Source organism: Capsaspora owczarzaki (genome assembly GCF_000151315.2).
Source record: "Capsaspora owczarzaki ATCC 30864 unplaced genomic scaffold supercont2.2, whole genome shotgun sequence".
NCBI classification, from domain to species: domain Eukaryota; class Filasterea; order Ministeriida; family Capsasporidae; genus Capsaspora; species Capsaspora owczarzaki.
In genome coordinates this window covers 1,690,741-1,708,203 of record NW_011887293.1, presented here as the reverse complement: position 1 = coordinate 1,708,203, position 17,463 = coordinate 1,690,741, and the positions used below count along the sequence as shown (strand labels likewise).

General features: G+C 54.2%; 4 protein-coding genes and 1 non-coding gene across 5 annotated transcripts; 2 read left to right on the top strand and 3 right to left on the bottom strand.

The window, feature by feature from the left end:
* Nucleotides 1-162: 162 nt before the first annotated feature.
* On the bottom strand, nt 163-2,789 carry CAOG_01712 (hypothetical protein; the record flags this gene model as incomplete). Its single annotated transcript, XM_004364523.2, has 2 exons — nt 2,687-2,789; nt 163-1,761 (listed from the first exon to the last, which is right to left on the bottom strand). The coding sequence occupies exons 1-2, from the start codon at nt 2,756-2,758 to the stop codon at nt 163-165; spliced, it is 1,671 nt and encodes a 556-aa protein (XP_004364580.1). The 5' UTR covers nt 2,759-2,789.
* A 66-nt stretch (nt 2,790-2,855) lies between these two features.
* CAOG_01711 (hypothetical protein) lies at nt 2,856-4,387 on the bottom strand (the record flags this gene model as incomplete). Its single annotated transcript, XM_004364522.2, has 1 exon — nt 2,856-4,387. A coding segment is annotated over one exon (1,532 nt), but the record flags the coding sequence as incomplete, so codon positions are not given.
* Nucleotides 4,388-5,780: 1,393 nt separating this feature from the next.
* On the top strand, nt 5,781-5,853 carry CAOG_09361. Its single transcript has one exon. It is a non-coding gene; the product is annotated as a tRNA-Trp (tRNA).
* Nucleotides 5,854-6,191: 338 nt separating this feature from the next.
* CAOG_01710 (hypothetical protein) lies at nt 6,192-8,241 on the top strand. The gene is made up of 4 exons (XM_004364521.2): nt 6,192-7,610; nt 7,736-7,897; nt 7,991-8,047; nt 8,141-8,241. Exons 1-4 carry the CDS (start codon nt 6,198-6,200, stop codon nt 8,177-8,179), a joined length of 1,671 nt encoding a protein of 556 aa, XP_004364578.1. The 5' UTR covers nt 6,192-6,197; the 3' UTR covers nt 8,180-8,241.
* On the bottom strand, nt 8,186-17,344 carry CAOG_01709 (hypothetical protein). The gene is made up of 4 exons (XM_004364520.2): nt 17,141-17,344; nt 16,891-16,987; nt 11,232-16,491; nt 8,186-10,993 (listed from the first exon to the last, which is right to left on the bottom strand). The coding sequence occupies exons 1-4, from the start codon at nt 17,213-17,215 to the stop codon at nt 8,359-8,361; spliced, it is 8,067 nt and encodes a 2,688-aa protein (XP_004364577.2). The 5' UTR covers nt 17,216-17,344; the 3' UTR covers nt 8,186-8,358.
* Nucleotides 17,345-17,463: the final 119 nt, after the last annotated feature.

Sequence of the window (17,463 nt, the reverse complement as noted above, 5' to 3'; positions counted from 1 at the left end):
GTAATGAGTAGTGTCGCCCAGCAACAGCACTCTGGTTACACTCGATTGGGTAAAAAAAAATTCCTATCCAGCTGGAACCACGACAAAACAAGGCAACATGTTGAACATGTTTGTGGAATTCAGGGGGTGGGCGGGCGGACGAGACCACAAGTAGCCGCATCGCTATTTGGGTGCTCCGGTTGGTCGAAGGCCAGCAACACCACCCGGTCGGACAGCCACTGATGGCTTTGGTGCTGCGGTCGGTCTCAGGCCGCCAGCTGCAGCGCCAGGCGTGGCATAACCAGAACTGGCAGCGGCTGCGGGCTTGGGTGCAATCGCACCCGCGGGCTTTGGAGCAACAGCTCCGGCAGGTTTGGGCGCAACAGCTCCGGCAGGTTTGGGGGGTGCTGCTGCTGCAGCAGGCTTGGGTGCAGCGGCGACTGCTGGCTTGGGAACGACAGCAGGCTTCGGTGCGGCAGCTGCTGCTGGCTTCGGTGCGGCGGCAACTGCTGGCTTCGGTGCGGCGGCAGCAGCTGCTGGCTTCGGGGTGGCGGCACCGGCCGGGGTCAGTTTGGCTGCTGCTGCGGCCGCCGCAGAGGAGATGCCGACAACATTGGAGTTGGTGCCGTTCGCAATGGGATTGGAGTATGTGTCGGTGGTGCCTTTGGCGGAGGCGGGAACTTTAACGACAGGTGTGGCTGTTGTGTTTGGCAGATTCGAGTATTGTGGTGTGCTTGTGCCCGACTTGGAGGCGCCCTTTGCGCCGCTAGCGGACTTGGACTTGGGCTTGAGGTAGGTAGAAGGAGCCCAGCCCTCCTCGCCCTCGAGCGCAACAAACCACCAGCCGTTCGGATCCTTATCCAACACCTCGACCACGTCGCCCTTGGAGAAGGAAATCTCCTCGTCGTTCTCGCCAGCAAAGTCCTCCGTGGCGACATACCAGTCTTTGCCGCTGTCGTACACTTTTTCGGCGGGATCGGCGTACTGCTTGCCGCCGCCGCTACTGCTGCTGCTGCTGCTGCTGCCGTTGCTCGTGTTGGCGTACTGGTTGATGGCGGCTTTGGCCTTTTCGATCGGGACCACCTTCTTGACAATGTCGATGGCAGTTTCTTGCTTGCGTGTGACCGCTTGGATTGGTGCGGGCAACGGCGCAAGCTTGGGTGCGGGCTCCGAAACTGCTGGGATGGCGGCAGCAATTTGCACGGGCTCGAGGAAGGTCGCCGGAGCCCAGCCTTGTACTGGACCCTTGGAAACAAACCACCAGCCGTTGTCGTCCTTCTCGATCACGTCGTACACGACGTCCTCCTCGAGGGTCATTTCAGTCTTGTTGGTGGCCTTGTACGACGAGACGGCGCGGAACTGCTCGAGCTGCATCGGACTGGACACGTCGAAATTGACCATGGCCTTGGCAGTCTTGCGCTGCTTTTCGAGCGCTTCCGAGTTGTCACGCTTCACGCCGACGGCCGATGGCGGGTTCAGGTCAGACTCTAGCGGGTGGAAGAATGCGCGCAGCAACTCGCAGTCCGAGATCTTTGGTGGCAGGTGTAGTAGTGCCTCCATGTACGCGGCCAGGGGCTGCACGCGCTTCATGGCAACGTCTCGAACGTGACTTCGGCCAAACAGCTTCTTGCCAGGAAGGAACGGGATGGTGCGGTTGCCCGTAATCCCGCCTTCCTCGGGGAACATGTCCAGCAGTGTTGTTTGAAAGTCGAAAAACTGGTTGTACCGACGGAAGAGCGTTTGTTCTGTTCCGTCCGTGTACTTGGCCTTGATGACATAGATCTGTGGGGGTTTCGGACGGGGAAAGTAGAGGGGAAGGGGGGGAAGGAGGACGCGATTTGGTGAGTGATTGACAAGTTACAAGTGATTCGATCTGCGGAATCAGATTGTCGTCGATCGTGGCTATGGCTCTTTGTTGTAGTTTTGAGCGATTCGTATTCGGATGATGATCGTGATTGATGATCACGATGGATGGATGTGTAATGGTCGTCGTGCAATGACCAAAGCGACCATTGTGCATTGCTTCGCCTGATCGCTCCATCGCGCCCAATCTCAACGGGCGTGCCTCATCGATACCAAATGACATACCCCCCCACACACACACACACACAAAGCACGCAATGGACCTCCCGCTGTGCTCTGCCGACCTCGCTGCGGTTGAAGTACGACTTTTTGCACTCACTCCGTCGTCGTCCAGACAGCGAACATTCCCGACCACCGCGGATGGCGTGCTGATGAGTGTGCGCTGTGGTCCAAGTGGTGCCTGTCGCTGGTCTCCGCGCGCACTGGGATGGCGTGAGGGACATTGGAGGGGGGAGCGGCAAAAGCGTCATAGAAAAGCCACAAAATCGAAAAAAAAAAAAAAAAAAAAAAAGATCAAAAATAAAAATAAAAAATACAATAATAACGAGAACAACGAGGTTGTGGTCGGTTGGGCGAAACACTCAAAGTTGAATGATGCGTCTCGGGCTGAGGCAACGCAAGAACAGCGAGGAGCAGCGAGGAGCAGCGAGAGTGAGGAGAGCGAGAGTGAGGAGAGAGCGATACGTTGCACAAAATCAAAAATAAAAAATACAATAAAAAATAAAAAAAACGGTGATTTTGCCTTGCAATGGTCCTTTTGGATTGATCGATGGACTAGTGGATGGAAGGGTTGGGGGGGTATGTGTTGGTGCATTTGCGGAGAAAGAGAGAAGAAGGTCGTTACGTAGTGCTTGGATGGCTCGCGACGCTTCTCCATGCCGTCCATGACGACGCCCGAGACGGACTTGTAGCTCATGCTTTGTTTTGGGAAAAAAAAATCAAAAAAAAAAATGGGACTGAATTGTGCGCCACTGTGCAGATTGGGCACTTTGGGCACTTTGGGATGGGGATGCTGCACTGGGTTGGCTGAGATTGAACACTGAGCATCAAAACCAAAAGCGCAGGACCACCAGGACGACAAAAAGCGCGTTGTGTAGAACCACCAAGCTACTAGGCTATTGCGGTTGGGGCGGAGCAGGAGATTCGACCGGGTGTTGTTCTTCAAATGAAGACGCGCCAGCTGAGTGGCCATCTCGGAGACACCGTCTGTGGAATGACGCGTCAATCCTGTGACGGCAATGTGGTAGTTGTTCGCCTTCAACTGAGTCAGCAAGTCACGGGAGACTGCGGCGGCGGGGACGGACAGCATCCTGTTGACGGCAATGAGAATCGTGCGAACCAGGTTGGCGCTCGTGCACGAGAGCATGTCGCACAACGGCAAAAACACACCAGCTTCAATGAGCTGGTCAAGTTGCGTGACGGAGCCGCCAGCGCATGCATTGGCTAGCGCCCATGCGGCTTCCTTGCGCGTCTTGGGGGCGCCATTGCGTAGAAGGTTGAGGATGAGCGGAACAAGATTGGCAGCGAAAACAGCCTCAATTTGCTCGGTAGTGCCGGCAGTAATGTTGGAGATGGCCAAGCACGCGTACGCCTGAATGTCTTCGTGATTGCCCTGCAGGAGAGCAGGGAGATGTACGAGGACGTTGGTGTCAAGGACAAGCTGCGTGACCTGGTTGTCACCCGCCAAAATCTGGCCAATGAGGCGCAGGGCAGGCAGAACAACGGCAGAGTTTTGAAAGAGAAGCAGCTGCACGACGCGTTCGGCGAAGCCAGTGCGCAGGAACTGGTTGACAGAGTCGGCCAGGAAGAACAACGTATAGCACGTGTCGGACAGAGTCTGCTCGTCCCGAACGTAGAGCAGGATCAGCAAGAGCTCGACTACGCCAGGAAGCAGCTCGAGGCGTGGCGGAGGCATTTTGCGGCAGAGGTTGGACAGGGCCCAGACGGCGGTGCTCGCCACCGCTGTCTGGCAACTATGGCGAATGAGGGCGAAGAGGGGAGCCGCGACTCCGGCATTGAGGACGAGGTCGCGCAGCTGTAGGGAATCGGCAGCAATGTTGCCAAGCGCCCAGACAGCTTGCTCGGCGATATTCGCATCCCGGTTGCTGACCAGAGCCACGAGACGCGGAATGGCGCCATGCTGAACTATGCGGTCTACAAACTCGCTGGCACCAACTGCAATGTTAGTCAGAGCCCAGCAGGCCTCAAACTGCAAGATGGGGTTCTCGGCGCGGTCGAGGAAGGCGACCAAAGTGGGAATCACGGCACCGTTTTCGATGGCGACGACCGCCTCGAGCGGCGGTGGCTTCTTGGAAAGAATCTTGCGCACTTTGATCGTGCAGTCGAACTGCACGCTTGGATCGTCACTCAGCATGCCGCTCACAAGCTGAGGAAGCTGGTTCATATTCTCTTCGATCTCCTCCAAAGAATTCACGTCGGTCACCTTCTTGGCGTAGTCGGCCAGCATGACGTTGTCAGATTGCTGGCGGTTTTCCGTCTGAGAAGAGTTGGCCTGGCCCTGCGTCGGTGGTGAAGAAGCAGACATGATGAATTGTTTCCTGTTTGACGAGCAAATGTCCATACAACAAGACAAGCAGCAGATCGCAAGGCCAGACAAAGTCAACAGTGAGACAGTAAGATAGTGATATAGCAGGGCAAGGAGGAAGGGTTAGGGGATGAGGGAGATCAGGGGGAAAAGGCGCTGCTATGTCGCTCTCTGTCGCTCACTCGTGGTGTGTCGTTCAACCCGCTTCACAACCCGACACTTGCAAGCGTCTTGTGCAACATGGCTTCACTTGTGATGTGTGTATGTGGGCCCCGGCGTCGAAGAACTCTGTGAGGCTCCGACTTTACAAGACAAAAAAACCAAGAAACAAACCCACTCAGCTCACAACACAACAGCTCGAATGCACTGAGAGTGTGAGCGCGAGTTCACTGCAGCAAGTCAAGGAAGAGGCAGAGAGAGAGAGAGAGAGAGAGAGAGAGAGAGAGAGAGAGAGAGAGAGAGAGAGACACACACACACACACGGAGTGACTGAGAATCAGAGAACGAGGTCGACAAACGTACAAGAAATACAAAAACAACAAGACTGATCGAGATGAGCTGTTTATGTTACAAGAAGCGAGAGTGGTTTGTTGGAGCGATGGTTTCCCTCAACAACAATCAATCATGAAGAGAGCGCTGCAAATAAAAATAAATAAATAAAAGTGGCGGAAAGAGCAAAATCGGTTCCTGCTTTCAGTCAGCAATTGTCAAGTCAAAGTACCAACTTTGCTCGCGCGCTCAAGAAAACAGGTGAACGCGCTGCCCACTCCTCCTGCTCAAAGTTGTGTAATAATTCGTATATTCCACGATTGCATGAGATCTGAGAGTTGCACTACGATTGTCAAGCCAAAGATGCAGAGTGTTTGGCGAACACATGTTTGGTCCGCTTGATTCCGAGCGTCGCGGCGCGCACAACTCCGGTTTTTGGTGCAGTGTGTTGTGTAAACATATGTTGTATTGGTTTGTTGTTGAATGTAGCATTTTTGGTGTTTGATTACAGAGTTACAACTCCAATTGCATACACATCTGAACAAATTCATCAATCGCCGAGTCTTGAAAGCAGCGTTGGATCATTCAACGAGGTTACCGGGCCGATACCTCCAAGACCCAAGCCGCAAAGTACTGAGCATCACGAAACATGTTTTGTCTCGATAAATGAAGACCTCTGAAGCGTCCAGCGCGCTCAAGACCACCGCGCCATGCGATTTGGAGTGAGATTGGCTGCACCCGCCACAATTTAGCGAGTCTTTTGGACACCAAACTCATTTTAGAGCACTTCTTGATTGGTGGAACTCGCAGCACACTCCTCCAAGGTCATGTTCATAAATCGTTGCAACACACCTCGTCTGCAGAGAAACGAAAGGAATTTGCCCAGGAAGTCCTTCAACGAAGTGGGGGAATAGCTCCAATGGTAGAGCAGCAGACTCCAGATCTGACGGCTGGGCGTTCGAATCGCTCTTCTCCCATATTTTTTTTTGGGTTTTTGTATTTTTTTTTGTATTTTTTTTTTTTCGTGTTTCACATGCACAATTGATTCTACACATACTCAACATCACACCACACCAAATCACCCATCTACAACGACTCAGACACAATCGCTCCAAATGCGTCGCCGTTGCATGACTCATCATCGCTTTTTTTTTTTCCCACATCCGCTTTCCGCGCTTTTTGCTGAATTCGATTCCTCGCTCAACCTGTGATTCCCACTTCCATCGCGTTCGTCCATTGCTGCTGCTCTCTCGCCAACCATCATCTAATCTGCAGCAGCCGGTGTTCTATTCGAACTCTGCGCAGTCTTATTTCGGTTTCAATGTCTGCCCAGCAGCGCGACTCTCCCGCGCTCGCCAAGATGCGCCAACTGGCCGCGTCCCAGCAACGGGGCGGCAACAGCCCAAGCATCGATAGCAGCAACAACAGCAGTAGCAGTAGCAGTAGCAGTAGTAGCAGCAGTAGTGGTAGCAATGGCAGTACCAACACTGTGAGCTACATCGACCGCAGCTGGGACGGGGAGTTCCAAAACGACGCAGACAACGTGACGTCGAGGGCAACGCCGCCGCCGCCCTTCGCTGCATCACGACCACTGGACATTGCAGGTGCTGGCACTCGCGATGGTAGTATCGGCGGAGGAGGAGGAGGAGGAGGAGGAGGAGGAGGTCGAAATGCGCACCGTCCGAGCCCAATGGACTTTGTGCACTCGCCCTTCGGCAGTGGCAATGGCATCGTCGCGCTGACCAGCCCGGGCGCCAGTCCCGACATGCGCGGTCTGCTGCACGGGTCGATCAACAGCGATGCGTCAGACACGAGCCTGGCAACGGGAATGCTCCACATTGCCTTTGCAGACCGCGTTCAGCAGTCGATGCAGCAATCCTCAATTCCACAGTCGCCAAGTTTATCCATCATGTCCAGTCCTCCGATTGATTTCACGACGACTGCTAGTAATACTAATACTAATTCTACTAATGCTGCAAGCACGGCGCGGCTGGCAAGCGTGTTCCAGTCGGACGAGATCGAGGCTGACATCCAGGCTGCACGAGCCAAAGTTCAAGCGATTCAGCTAACCGCGAATAGTGGCACGGACAACCCCAACAACCACCAGATGCGCCTGTTGGCAAAATCGCCAACACTCCCGGCATCTCCGTTCGATGCAATGACGACGCCCGAGTTCCTTCAACGCAAGACCAGTCCCTCTACAACGCTTTTGGCAACCTCACCGCCCTCAACAGCAACAGCGGCGTTTTCGCCGTCCCCAACACTAGGGTGGACAGTCCTTCCACAGGGTGTTCCAAGTGCATCCATTGCCACGACCGGTTCCGCGCTTGCCGTGCAAGGCGGCGTGACCTCGACTCCAGTGCCCATTTCAGCACGCGCTGGGCTGATGCAGCTCCAACAGCACGAAGAAAGCTCAAGCTCGTCCAGCTCAACGCTGCCTGCATCCGTACCGGCGTCGTCAGCGTTCTTTACACCAGTATCTTCGATAGCATCGCCGCAAGACTCGCTTTCATCGTCCCTGCCGACCTCCTTTAATTGGCGACAACGCGAACGTTCGCTCACGCGAGAGCAGCTTGAAGAAACATCCGAGCAGCTCGCCTCCACCGGAGGGCTCGTGGTTGACGAAGATGGGCGACACGCAGGCTATCTTCTCAAACGCGGCTACAATAACAAGTCTTCCTGGAAACTTCGCTGGTTTGTTATGGCGGGAGATGCGCGCCTTGCATACTATAAGGTTTGAAGTCGTTGTTCTTGTTGTTGTTCCTTGTCGTTGTCGGTGCTATTCCTTTCCTTTTGCGTTTTTGTTTGTCGATTGAGAGCGTTCACTCACTCCCCTTCGTCTGTGATGCCATCTCGCAGAAATTGGGCGACAAAAAGCCGCTGGGCCACGTTACATTAGCAGACTCTATCATTCAGGCAGGTCAGATCAAGGGGAAAGACCACTGCTTTGAGATTGTGACTGCACCTCGCGTGTGGCAACTAGTTGCAAAGTCGAGTCAGGATATGCATGACTGGATCAATGTGAGTGCTAAGCGGCTTGCGTTTTGGTTCCTTGTTGGTTGGTTTGCTATCGAAGATGAACCGTGCTTATCTGTCACCTTATGTCACCTGCAGATTCTCCGCGAAGAAACGGGTCGAGCAATTGCTGACGAGAATGATTTGATCGGGCAGGTATGAGATGTGCTGTTGTTCTATTTTTGCAACCTCAGTGTATTGGTCATCTCACTTCTTCACGGTGCTGTGGTTTCGCTTTCAAACCAACAGGCGGAGAGTTTAATTGCAACCGCGTCGACGCTGCGATGATTATTTACTGATGTTAGTCTTGGGTTTATTGTCAAGTAGAAATACAAATAATAACAGTACAAGTGAGGTTTTGGTTAAGAATGCGAAGGTTTTTTTTTTTTGTTTTTTGTTTGGAACTGTTGACCCCAAAAGGGAGGAAGGGGTTTCCTTTCTGCGTGGCGACTATTGCTCAACAGTCGCTAGCGTCGGTTGTCAGTCCGCCTTTCAGGGGAGTCGTGCCCGGAACGCCGAACGACAGGAGCGGACGACGAGTAAGGGGAGTAAGAGGGAAGAAACCGGTTGCCATTGGCATTGGAAGAAGCCGAGGACGAAGAATACGATCGATGGTGATGCTGACTGCCGCTCATCGCGTGACTGGCGTTATTGCTCGGACGAGCTGCGGCAGGCTTTGGAGGTAGAAGCAATGGCGTCTGACCTGGCCTGGACTTTGCGAGCTCACGTCGCAGGCCCGACCCATCCGAGTGACTGGACGGCTTGGAATGAGCAGAAAAAGATCCCCTGGAGCTGGTAGCATTGGAAGCATGATGCGTCGACTCTGAGCGAGAAGAGCCAGCAAGCTGTATGTCTCGCGCGAGCTCCATTGATCGCCTCTGGTCTGGCGTAGGCACAAAGGAGGAAGGCGAAACAGACGTCGATTCTCCTCTCGGCACGGGGGCGGGCTGCGCGGTCATGGAGGGCCGAGCTGTCTGCCGTTTCGAATGGTCGATGCCCTGCTGCTGTTGTTTGTGTCGTGCGAGAACTTCGGAAGTCTTGGGTGGCTGCGGAGGAAGTTGGACTGGCGCATGTCTTTGAAGCGAAGACGCCCCTGGCAGCTGGAGCGGCAGATCAAACGGGTGCAAGACTGGACCCAAGGTCAAGGGCAGATCAATCGGAGTCGGGGCGGCGGCGGCGGCGGCGGCGGCGACCAAAGCTGCACGGCTGGGTTCGATTTGCGCGCCGGAGGGTTCCATGCGAGGCCGCTTGCGGGGATCTGTTGGAGGTTCAAAGTTCTCCCAGCTTCGCTTTGCTGTCTGAAGCGATGCGGGCAGCTGAGCTGCGCTGAATATTTCTTGAGTCACCAACGCGCTGCTTGGGGCCGCAGCTTTGCTGACATTCACCGCCAAGGCAGCATCGGCAGGAGTTACATCGGATTTTGGAGGATTCTGGCGCAGAAACGCGACGTACCCTCCAGGTTTCGGACACGCCGCCATGCTCGGCGCTTGGTGAGGATTTTGCAACCCTGAGTGGGTATGCGGTGACTTTGAACGGTGACCAGGATGTACTGCTGCGCTTTCAGCCGCGCTCTTGGTGCCAGTCGGGGCCGGCAACGCGTGAGTGGATTGAGCTTCCGCCCTGCGGTTCTCGCTGTCATGACGATGATGGCGCCCGACACTCGATCGATCAGAGTGGGAAGAGTGACCAGAGCTAGTTTTGCGGAACTTGTCGACCGATGGGATGCCGTGGGAATCGCACATCACTTCCTTGTCGATCGCGTACCGAACGAGATGTCTCCAGCTTGGTTCCGATCCATTCATCAGCGATTCCGCTCGACCGATGACAAACAGACACTTTCGCGCACGCGTCAACGCCACGTTCATCCTTCGCGTGTCGGCCAGAAAGCCAATCCGGTCTGTAAAAACACACGAAAACAGAACAATGTCTTTTTCCCGTCCTTGGAAGGCGTCAACCGTGTCCACCTCGATAAACTTTTGCATGTGGGGCAATTTTTGATCGATTTTCTTGCGAATCAAACCCACTTGATCCGAATAGGGAGAAAGCACGCCGATGGACACAGGTTGGGTGCCTTCAAACATCTCGGGGTACTTGGTATGGAGTTTTTGCAAAACTCGACTCACTGTGTCGACCTCTTCCCAATTGATCTTGCTTTTATCCTGTTTCTCCTTGCCTTCATGAACGTTGTAGAAGACAAACGGTCGAAACTGGAGCTGTTCGTGGCATGGCAGGCGGAAATGATCATCCGGGTAAAAATTGGTGAGCCGGCCCTCGTAGAATTCCCGATTCGGGAATTTGGCGATTTGCGGAGCCATACGATACTGCGTAGACAGCAGTCGAATAGGACTATCGGCAGCTGCTCGGTCTGGGGCCGACGTGACAGCCTGTGCGACGCGTTCAAACAACGATCGCGAAAGTCCGGACTGCCGAGCCTCCATCGAGGTCACCGTGGCCGGCAATTGCATGGGATCACCTACCAACACCGCAACTCGTGGGCGGGTTCGGAACGGAATGAGAGACTCGAGCTCAATGCATTGCGAAGCTTCATCAATGATGAGCATGTCAAAGAACGGCTGATTGGTCACAATTGAACCGCCGCCGCGACTCGCAAGCTGCTCCTTGAGCCTCTGAGTGGACTCTGCCACCTGAGTGCTCAATGTTTCAAGACCACTCGAAACAAGAGTGCAGGCAATAATGTCGGCACTCATAAAGATTTCGGTTTTGAGGGCGTTGCGGTCTCGAACGCTGATCGCGTCGTTGCCGATGCGTTTTGCCAACCGGCGCTCCAAGCTGGTCGGATGATCGGACTGGCCAAAACGCACCACAACTGGGCGATAGCGATGTTGGCCTTGCGTGATTGTCACGATTTGGCTGGGATCAAACCCGATGGGAAGCTTTGACAAGTCGAGGTCACCCACCGACAAAAGCTCGGCCTCGCAGCGTGAAATGATTTCATCGACGGCAGTGTTGGAGGGAGCGCACACCAGGATTCGCTTTCGTCGGGTCAGTTCTGGTGACTTTTCGTTTGGAACAAGCCGATGTTGCGCATCTGTGATACTTTTGCGGACGACGGCGCCCAACAATGCCAGAATGGTTTTCGTCCTATGTAGAGTTGGGAGGTGGGGGGAAGGTAAGGTGTGCAAAAAACCGACAAGACAAGACAAGACAAAACAAAGCAAAACAAAACACACACACACCAAAAAAAAAAAAAACACCAAAAAAACAAAAAAAAAAAAAACAAAAATACAAGGTGAGCAATCGGCCCTCATCGACAGAGGCACTAAAACTCCTCTCCGCTCTATCACATATGAAGCACAACACTCTGTGGGAGTCGACATACTTGCCCGTCCCAGGGGGACCTTGCCAAAAGCACAGACCGTGGGATAAGGACATGGCCAGCTTGACGGCTTCGAACTGCGAGTCGTTGAGCTCCTTGTTGGTTTTGAGATACGTGATGCTGTCCATGCTGGGCTTGGAGCGTGCCAGCTTGATGATGTCGAAAAGTAATTTTGGGTTGAAAATAAACTTGGCAAAGTCCGAGTGTTGCATCGTGCTCAGGGCTTCATGCTGCCGATTCATGGTGGGATTGGAACCCAAATTGAACAAGTGAAGCGTAGAAGCGTTCATGAATACTTTGCGCGCAGCAGGGTGCGAGGGGTTGACCTCGATCTCCAACCAATCTGCCTTCCGCGACACCACTTGACAAAGAAGTGCCTCGTCCGGGTCGAAGCCTGTCTTGCCATTGTTCGTTTGTTTGGGCAGTCCCAAGATGTGAAAGTCTCCGAGGAAAAACTGTTCGAAAAGGTTGGCTTGATCTGAACGCAGCTTGACACGGCAGAGCGAAGCCTGCTCATCCGAAACATCGCCGAATCGCGTCACCTGACGCGAGAGGCAGTTCTCGCCCAATACGAGCGGCTTGCTGGCATCCTTTGGTTGAGCTGCTGCAGGCGAGTTCATCACCAAGACCTCACCCAGATTGTGAATGCATTCAAGCAGGAAGCGGGGCTCGAACAGGGCAACGTACTGCTCCCAACTGGTGATGACGTTTGGGACGCGGCTGCCTTCGCATTTGCGAGAAATCTGGCCAGCAGGCGACGAGTTCACGAGCATCTGCTCCGGAAGCGGAGCATTCTGGTTCACGGCGTCAATCAATTCGGCAATCTCGCCCCGAAACAGAGCCAGAGGGGTCCACGACAACAGTCGCTGGCGAAGCGGTATGAATCGAGCTGCCACCACCACAGGCGGTTGCTGTTGTTGCACAATGTCGGCACTGTATCGAGGTTCAGGCGAAGCTCGCGAGGCGGGTCGACTGAGTCCAGCAGGTCGCTTACCATAGGAGACCAGGAACTTTGGATCCAATCCGGTGCTTGTCGCAGCAGCCGGTTGATACTGATCCACCACGTCCTTGTTTCGAATGGCTGCCTGTTCTTCTTCGGAAATGACAGCCGCACGATTCGCTTGCAAGTTGTTGCGAACAAGTGCAGTTTTTCGAGGGAGTAACAGCTTGTGTGCGTGTGGTCGGGTTGGCGAGGCACGACTATTGCTGGAGGTGTCAGCAGAAGAAGCTGAAGGCTCTGTTGAGCGTGGCCGCGGCGGTTGAGGTGCAAAAGGTCTTCCCTGGGACAATAGTACCGGCTTGACGGGCAGTGCAGCTTGTGCTGTCGTCGGTTTCGGGAGCGTGCTGAAGGCTGCAGTCGAGGCGGGGGCTTTTGCAAGCGTATGCTCGGCAGTTGGGAAAACAGTCGGTCTCGGATGTTGAAGAGACGATGAAACAACTTGTCCGACACGATGAGCATCTTCTTCCTCAGAGACCACACTGGAACCAGAAATCTGTTGCTGCGTTCGAGTGGCCGCACCAGTTGCGGCGGCAAGAAGCAGCGTGCTTGTGTCCGGAAAGCGCAAATCGTCATCGCTACTCTCATCATCATCATCGACGTCTTCTTTCAGCACAAACTGCCGATTCCGTAATGATGTGACGCGTCGAGGTAAGGGGGCGGCAGAGACTGGTGGCTGGATGTTCATGGGAGTTATACCTTCAGTCGGAGCATGCTGGACTTTGCTCGTCACGAACGGGACTGGGTCTTCGAATTCTTGCGTTTCCTCATCAAAGACTGACGAAAAAAGCGGAGGGGAAGCGGCTTTCTCTTGGTGACCCACCTCCATGGCCATAGTCGTCTCCTCTAGTTGGCCATCCGCGAGCATTTGGTCGGCTTCACCCAGTTTTTCGGGCGCTTCCTGGGCATCGTGCTTTGGCTCAAGATCTGCTGGCGCTTCGTGGGCATCGTCGTTGTTTGGCTCAAGATCTGGCTGGTCGTCGTCGAGAGCGTCGTCGTGACGAGGTTTATGCTCAGACTGATGCTCGGCTGACGTTTGCTCGGCATCGGAAGATTGCTCCGCATCACTTCCACTCTCACCATCGACTTCCATGTCGGTCACATCATCATCCAACTCGGGGTTGAACTCGCAACCAGCACGTCTTGCTTGCTCAGGATACTTGGCCGCCATGGCGGGCACAAGCCGCACAAGGTTATTTTGCTCGGGCTCGTCAAACACCTTGACAAAAGTCTGCTCGAGTGTATCCAAGACTTGAGATGGAAGATCGGCTCGAAAATCGCGCGCGAGGGAAACCAGCAAGAACAGAAAGTCGATCAGATGCGTGCGAATGACGCGCAACTTGTCGAGCGACTTTTGCTTGCTCTCTGCTGATTGCTTGGTCCGTCGATTCACCTTCTCGCAATCGGTCGAATATCGCGCCAGTCCTCCAAGGACGGTCGCGACCAATAAATCGACAACGACGGGTGCCTTGCAGCACGCCAAAAACACAGCCCGGTTGATGTGTTGGAGTTGCACTCCTGCAATCATTTCCATAGCGTGCTCATGGACGGGTGTGGGTTTGCGTGGAAGTCGCTCGTCCGTGTTGTCCAGCAAGACAGGAGCGCTTGAGATATCTTGATGCTCCAGACAGCTTCCCACAAGTTGCTTGATTGCCAAACCCACCTTATCGTGCCAGGAGTAGTTGGCGGCCAGATAGGCGATCAACTGGCAGTGAAAGAAAACGTCCGTGTCGGCCCAGCGAGTTGTCTCGCCAAGCACATCAAGCCATCCGGCAGCCAGGTCGAGAAATGACGACTCGACTTCCTCAATGCGAGCGCAAAGGTCGAGGGACGTTTGCGGGCTGTGATGTTGCGCTGCAGCTTCGGCCTGGAGATTTTGTTTCACTTCTAAAACCGCCTGCAGAACCCGCAGAATCTGGGTGCAAAGGAGCTTGTTGAGACGCGAGATTGGTGGCGACTTGTCAGCAGGTGTCGTGTAATTGTCCATGACAACGAGCGACTCCCAGAACGGCTTGAGAAATTCAAAAGCCTGCGCATCCTTGGTCAGCTTATCGAAAATCACAACGCGCAGCTCCTTGGATCGCCGCTGTGCAGTTGACACCGTGAACAGGCTACGCTCAAGCCAGTCCACATCAGCCTCTAGCAATTTCTGGGTACACTGGAATGCAAACTGATTTCGCTTCATCACAAGTTTTTTGACGGGAGGCACCCAGGTACTGGCCGTATCCAACAGAATGAAGCGCTGCGCAGTAGAGTTTGCATCGGCAACAGCGGCAGTTGGAGCCGCTTTGCATAACCGTACGAGAAGGTTGAAGCCGAGGGACAAAGATGCGCGGAGGCGATCTCTCAGATGTTGACTTTGACGAGGCAGTTCAACGAGGAACCATTCGAGCGCTCGGCGAAACACTGTCGGGCACGCTTCAATGTGCGGAACGAGAGCCGAGAGCAGAGGAAGACTCCACTCAAAGTAGAGACCCACATCAGTTGGCGGGTCTGGACCCGATGCGATATCGACCATGAACTCGTTAGTCTTGATGGCGTCGAATAGGGTCTCAGCCAACGTAGGGTCGGCAGGGTCAGGCTGCCAGCCCAGCGGACCAAGACAGGCAGTCAAGCACTGGCAAAGTACGAGCAACTCGGAGCGAGATTGCGCACCCGTGATTAGCCTTCCGACGATAACGTGGTACAGGCGATCGAAGCCGTGACTGAAAGCCCAGTGCATCGTGTTTGCATCGAGGTCGTTCAGCAAAACGAGCATGGTTGACCAGCAAGGCAACGGGTCAATCGGGATCAAGTGCACCAGTCCGGACGCTCGGTCCAGCAAGTTCTCGACCGTGTCAGCGAAATAGAGCGAGACCGGACACCCTTCGAAATCGCTATCTGGCTCGGCCACACGCGCGGCCAGACCGGTCGAAGCAGCAGCAGCAGCAGCAGCGTAATTCTGGCGAATCCAGGCTCCGAGACCCGACAGCTGGTCCTCCTTGCTTGAAAACGGACCACGACATGCCAGCATTGCTTGGAAACATTGCGCAAATGCGTCAAAGGACTCGAATTGCCTCGGCGACCACTGGAGGTGAGTGCTAGAAGTGGTGGTTGTTGTAGCGCCTTCAGCGACATCTTTCCATGTTGCGACGGACAGACCAGAGGAAGAAGAGGACGACGAGGACAAGGCGGGTTTGAAGAGCGCCAAAAGCTCTGCGATCGCAGAGCAAGGTGCGTTGCCAAACTGTGTCTGAAGCATGGAAACACTGACAATAAAGTGCCGTGCAAGACAGGGTACCAGTCCTGAGCGAGTGTTTAAAGGAATTTCCTCGATTTCCTTGATTTCCTCAAGGTCCTCATTGTCCTCCATTTCCTCATCCTTGGTCTTACTGGCAGGCTCAAAACTTGCGTCTTCACTGTCAAGGCTGTCGAAATATTGCTGACGTTTACGAATGCTTTCGGCTTCGATTGCTTGGCTCAACAGTTCATCCGCCTCTGGATCTTCGTCGTCGTCATCATCATCATCATCATCAATGACAATGCAAGAATCGGAGGCGGTAAGCGCAGGCGGGATTTCTAGGGACGCTGCTGCAGGAGGCGCGTGCTCGGTTTTGACGACGCTCGTCTGCCGCATGAGGCTGGCAGAGGAAAGGATGCCCTGCCGGATTCGGCGAGCACGTTCAATTCTTGTAAACATCTGCGACCAGAGAGTCCGAGCAGCATTCGTCCTGCTGGCGGACAACCCTTCAAATCGCAGAAACGTGTCCTGCAGTGCCGCGACCAACTGCTGGCTCTCGAGCAGGCTTGGACACCAAAGAAGCTCAAAAACTGGAGTCACAACGCTGTTCACCAGTCGAACGGAAGCAGACAAGTGCTGATCCTCGGGACGGACCAGAAAATGGGTCCACTCATCGCCCAGCTTGTGAAAGGGCAACGCCCGGGCAGTTCGAGTGGGACGGCGGCGATCAATGTGCTGGAACTCTGCAAAGTGAGGGCGAATTGGTTGACTCGTGCGATGTGGACGAGCCGCCGACAGCAAGGCGCGTGGAAGGCGATATTCGGCAAAACAGGCGAGCTGGTGGCGAACATGCGCCGCATGCGCTCGAAAGGCCTCGCGATTACTTGCTATCGCAGACGAAGAGTCTAGCAAACCTACCAGTGCGCTATCCGTTACGGATTCATACATACGCTTGACACATCCAATGCAGACGCTGAGTTGAATGCAAAGCGTCTGAAGGAACGAGGACTCGGACTCTGCGAAATTTGCGTTCGGCTTCACGTCGTCTGTGGGGAAACAAGCATTGACAATCATGAAAACAAGAAACCAAGAAAAACAAGCAGACTAGACCAAAAATGGTTCGCACAGCCAAATGCAGCAGCCACATGCAGCAGCCACATGCAGCAGCCAAAACAGCTAAATGCACAGCCAAATGCACAGCTAAATGCACAGCCAAATGCACAGCTAAATGCAGCCATAGCCAAATACACAGCCAAATGCACAGCAAATACACAGCAAAGCGGACAGCAAAAGCGCGCCAATTCTCCAGCCTCCTCCACCTTTCGTCTCCAGCTGCACACCACAGCAAGCCAGGCGGGGCCAGCAGCAGCGCATGACACAAGGGCAAACGAATCAAGCCCACAGAGGACTTCTGCCTCATGCAGCAAACAACAGGCGGCGCTTACGTTCAGAGAAGAGCGAGACGAGCAGTGCAGCGCCCAGCGAGCCCTGGCGCGCATCGCAAAGGAGATGGTTGCCGCTGTTGACCAAGGTCTCCGTCCACTGCAAGCAACAACAGCAAACAGCAGCAGCAACAATCAGAACAACACCGCAGCAATTCGAACGTGGCACAAGCAGAGAGGCAAAGCAAGGCACGTTTGTGAGTCGCGGTTTCAGGCTCGAAAAGCTCAGAACGAAAAACAATGGGGTCCGCACTAGTTGTACAAAGGCGCGGTGTTGGTCTGGGGCGAGACGGAAGACCTCCTTTGGAGAGGGAAGGCTTGGTGTCATCAAAACAGGCGACACTGCGCGGCGAGAGTTGGAGTGCTGGGGGCGACTGCTGGATTCGCACACAAAATGTGAAACGAAAGCAAACTGGAAAAGGGAGACTGAGCTGGAGACTGAGAGTCCAAATTGGGATGCTTGTTCAGCTCAATAAAGCGAATCATTGTCTCTGACATTTGAATGTTGTTTGCTGTCAATCGATACGGGAGAAAGCAAAAGGGAGAAAAAAAAAAAACCAGATTGTTCAACACAAA

Excerpts from the sequence above, each read along its gene's own strand:
- CAOG_01710 (XM_004364521.2), top strand. The coding sequence starts at position 6,198 with ATGTCTGCCCAGCAGCGCGACTCTCCCGCGCTCGCCAAGATGCGCCAA. Across the intron at positions 7,898-7,990 it reads ATATGCATGACTGGATCAAT|ATTCTCCGCGAAGAAACGGG; the intron begins GTGAGTGCTAAG and ends TGTCACCTGCAG. Across the intron at positions 8,048-8,140 it reads AGAATGATTTGATCGGGCAG|GCGGAGAGTTTAATTGCAAC; the intron begins GTATGAGATGTG and ends TCAAACCAACAG.
- CAOG_01709 (XM_004364520.2), bottom strand. The coding sequence starts at position 17,215 with ATGACACCAAGCCTTCCCTCTCCAAAGGAGGTCTTCCGTCTCGCCCCA. Across the intron at positions 16,988-17,140 it reads ACCGCGCCTTTGTACAACTA|TGGACGGAGACCTTGGTCAA; the intron begins GTGCGGACCCCA and ends TGTTGCTTGCAG. Across the intron at positions 10,994-11,231 it reads GGTCCCCCTGGGACGGGCAA|GACGAAAACCATTCTGGCAT; the intron begins GTATGTCGACTC and ends AACTCTACATAG.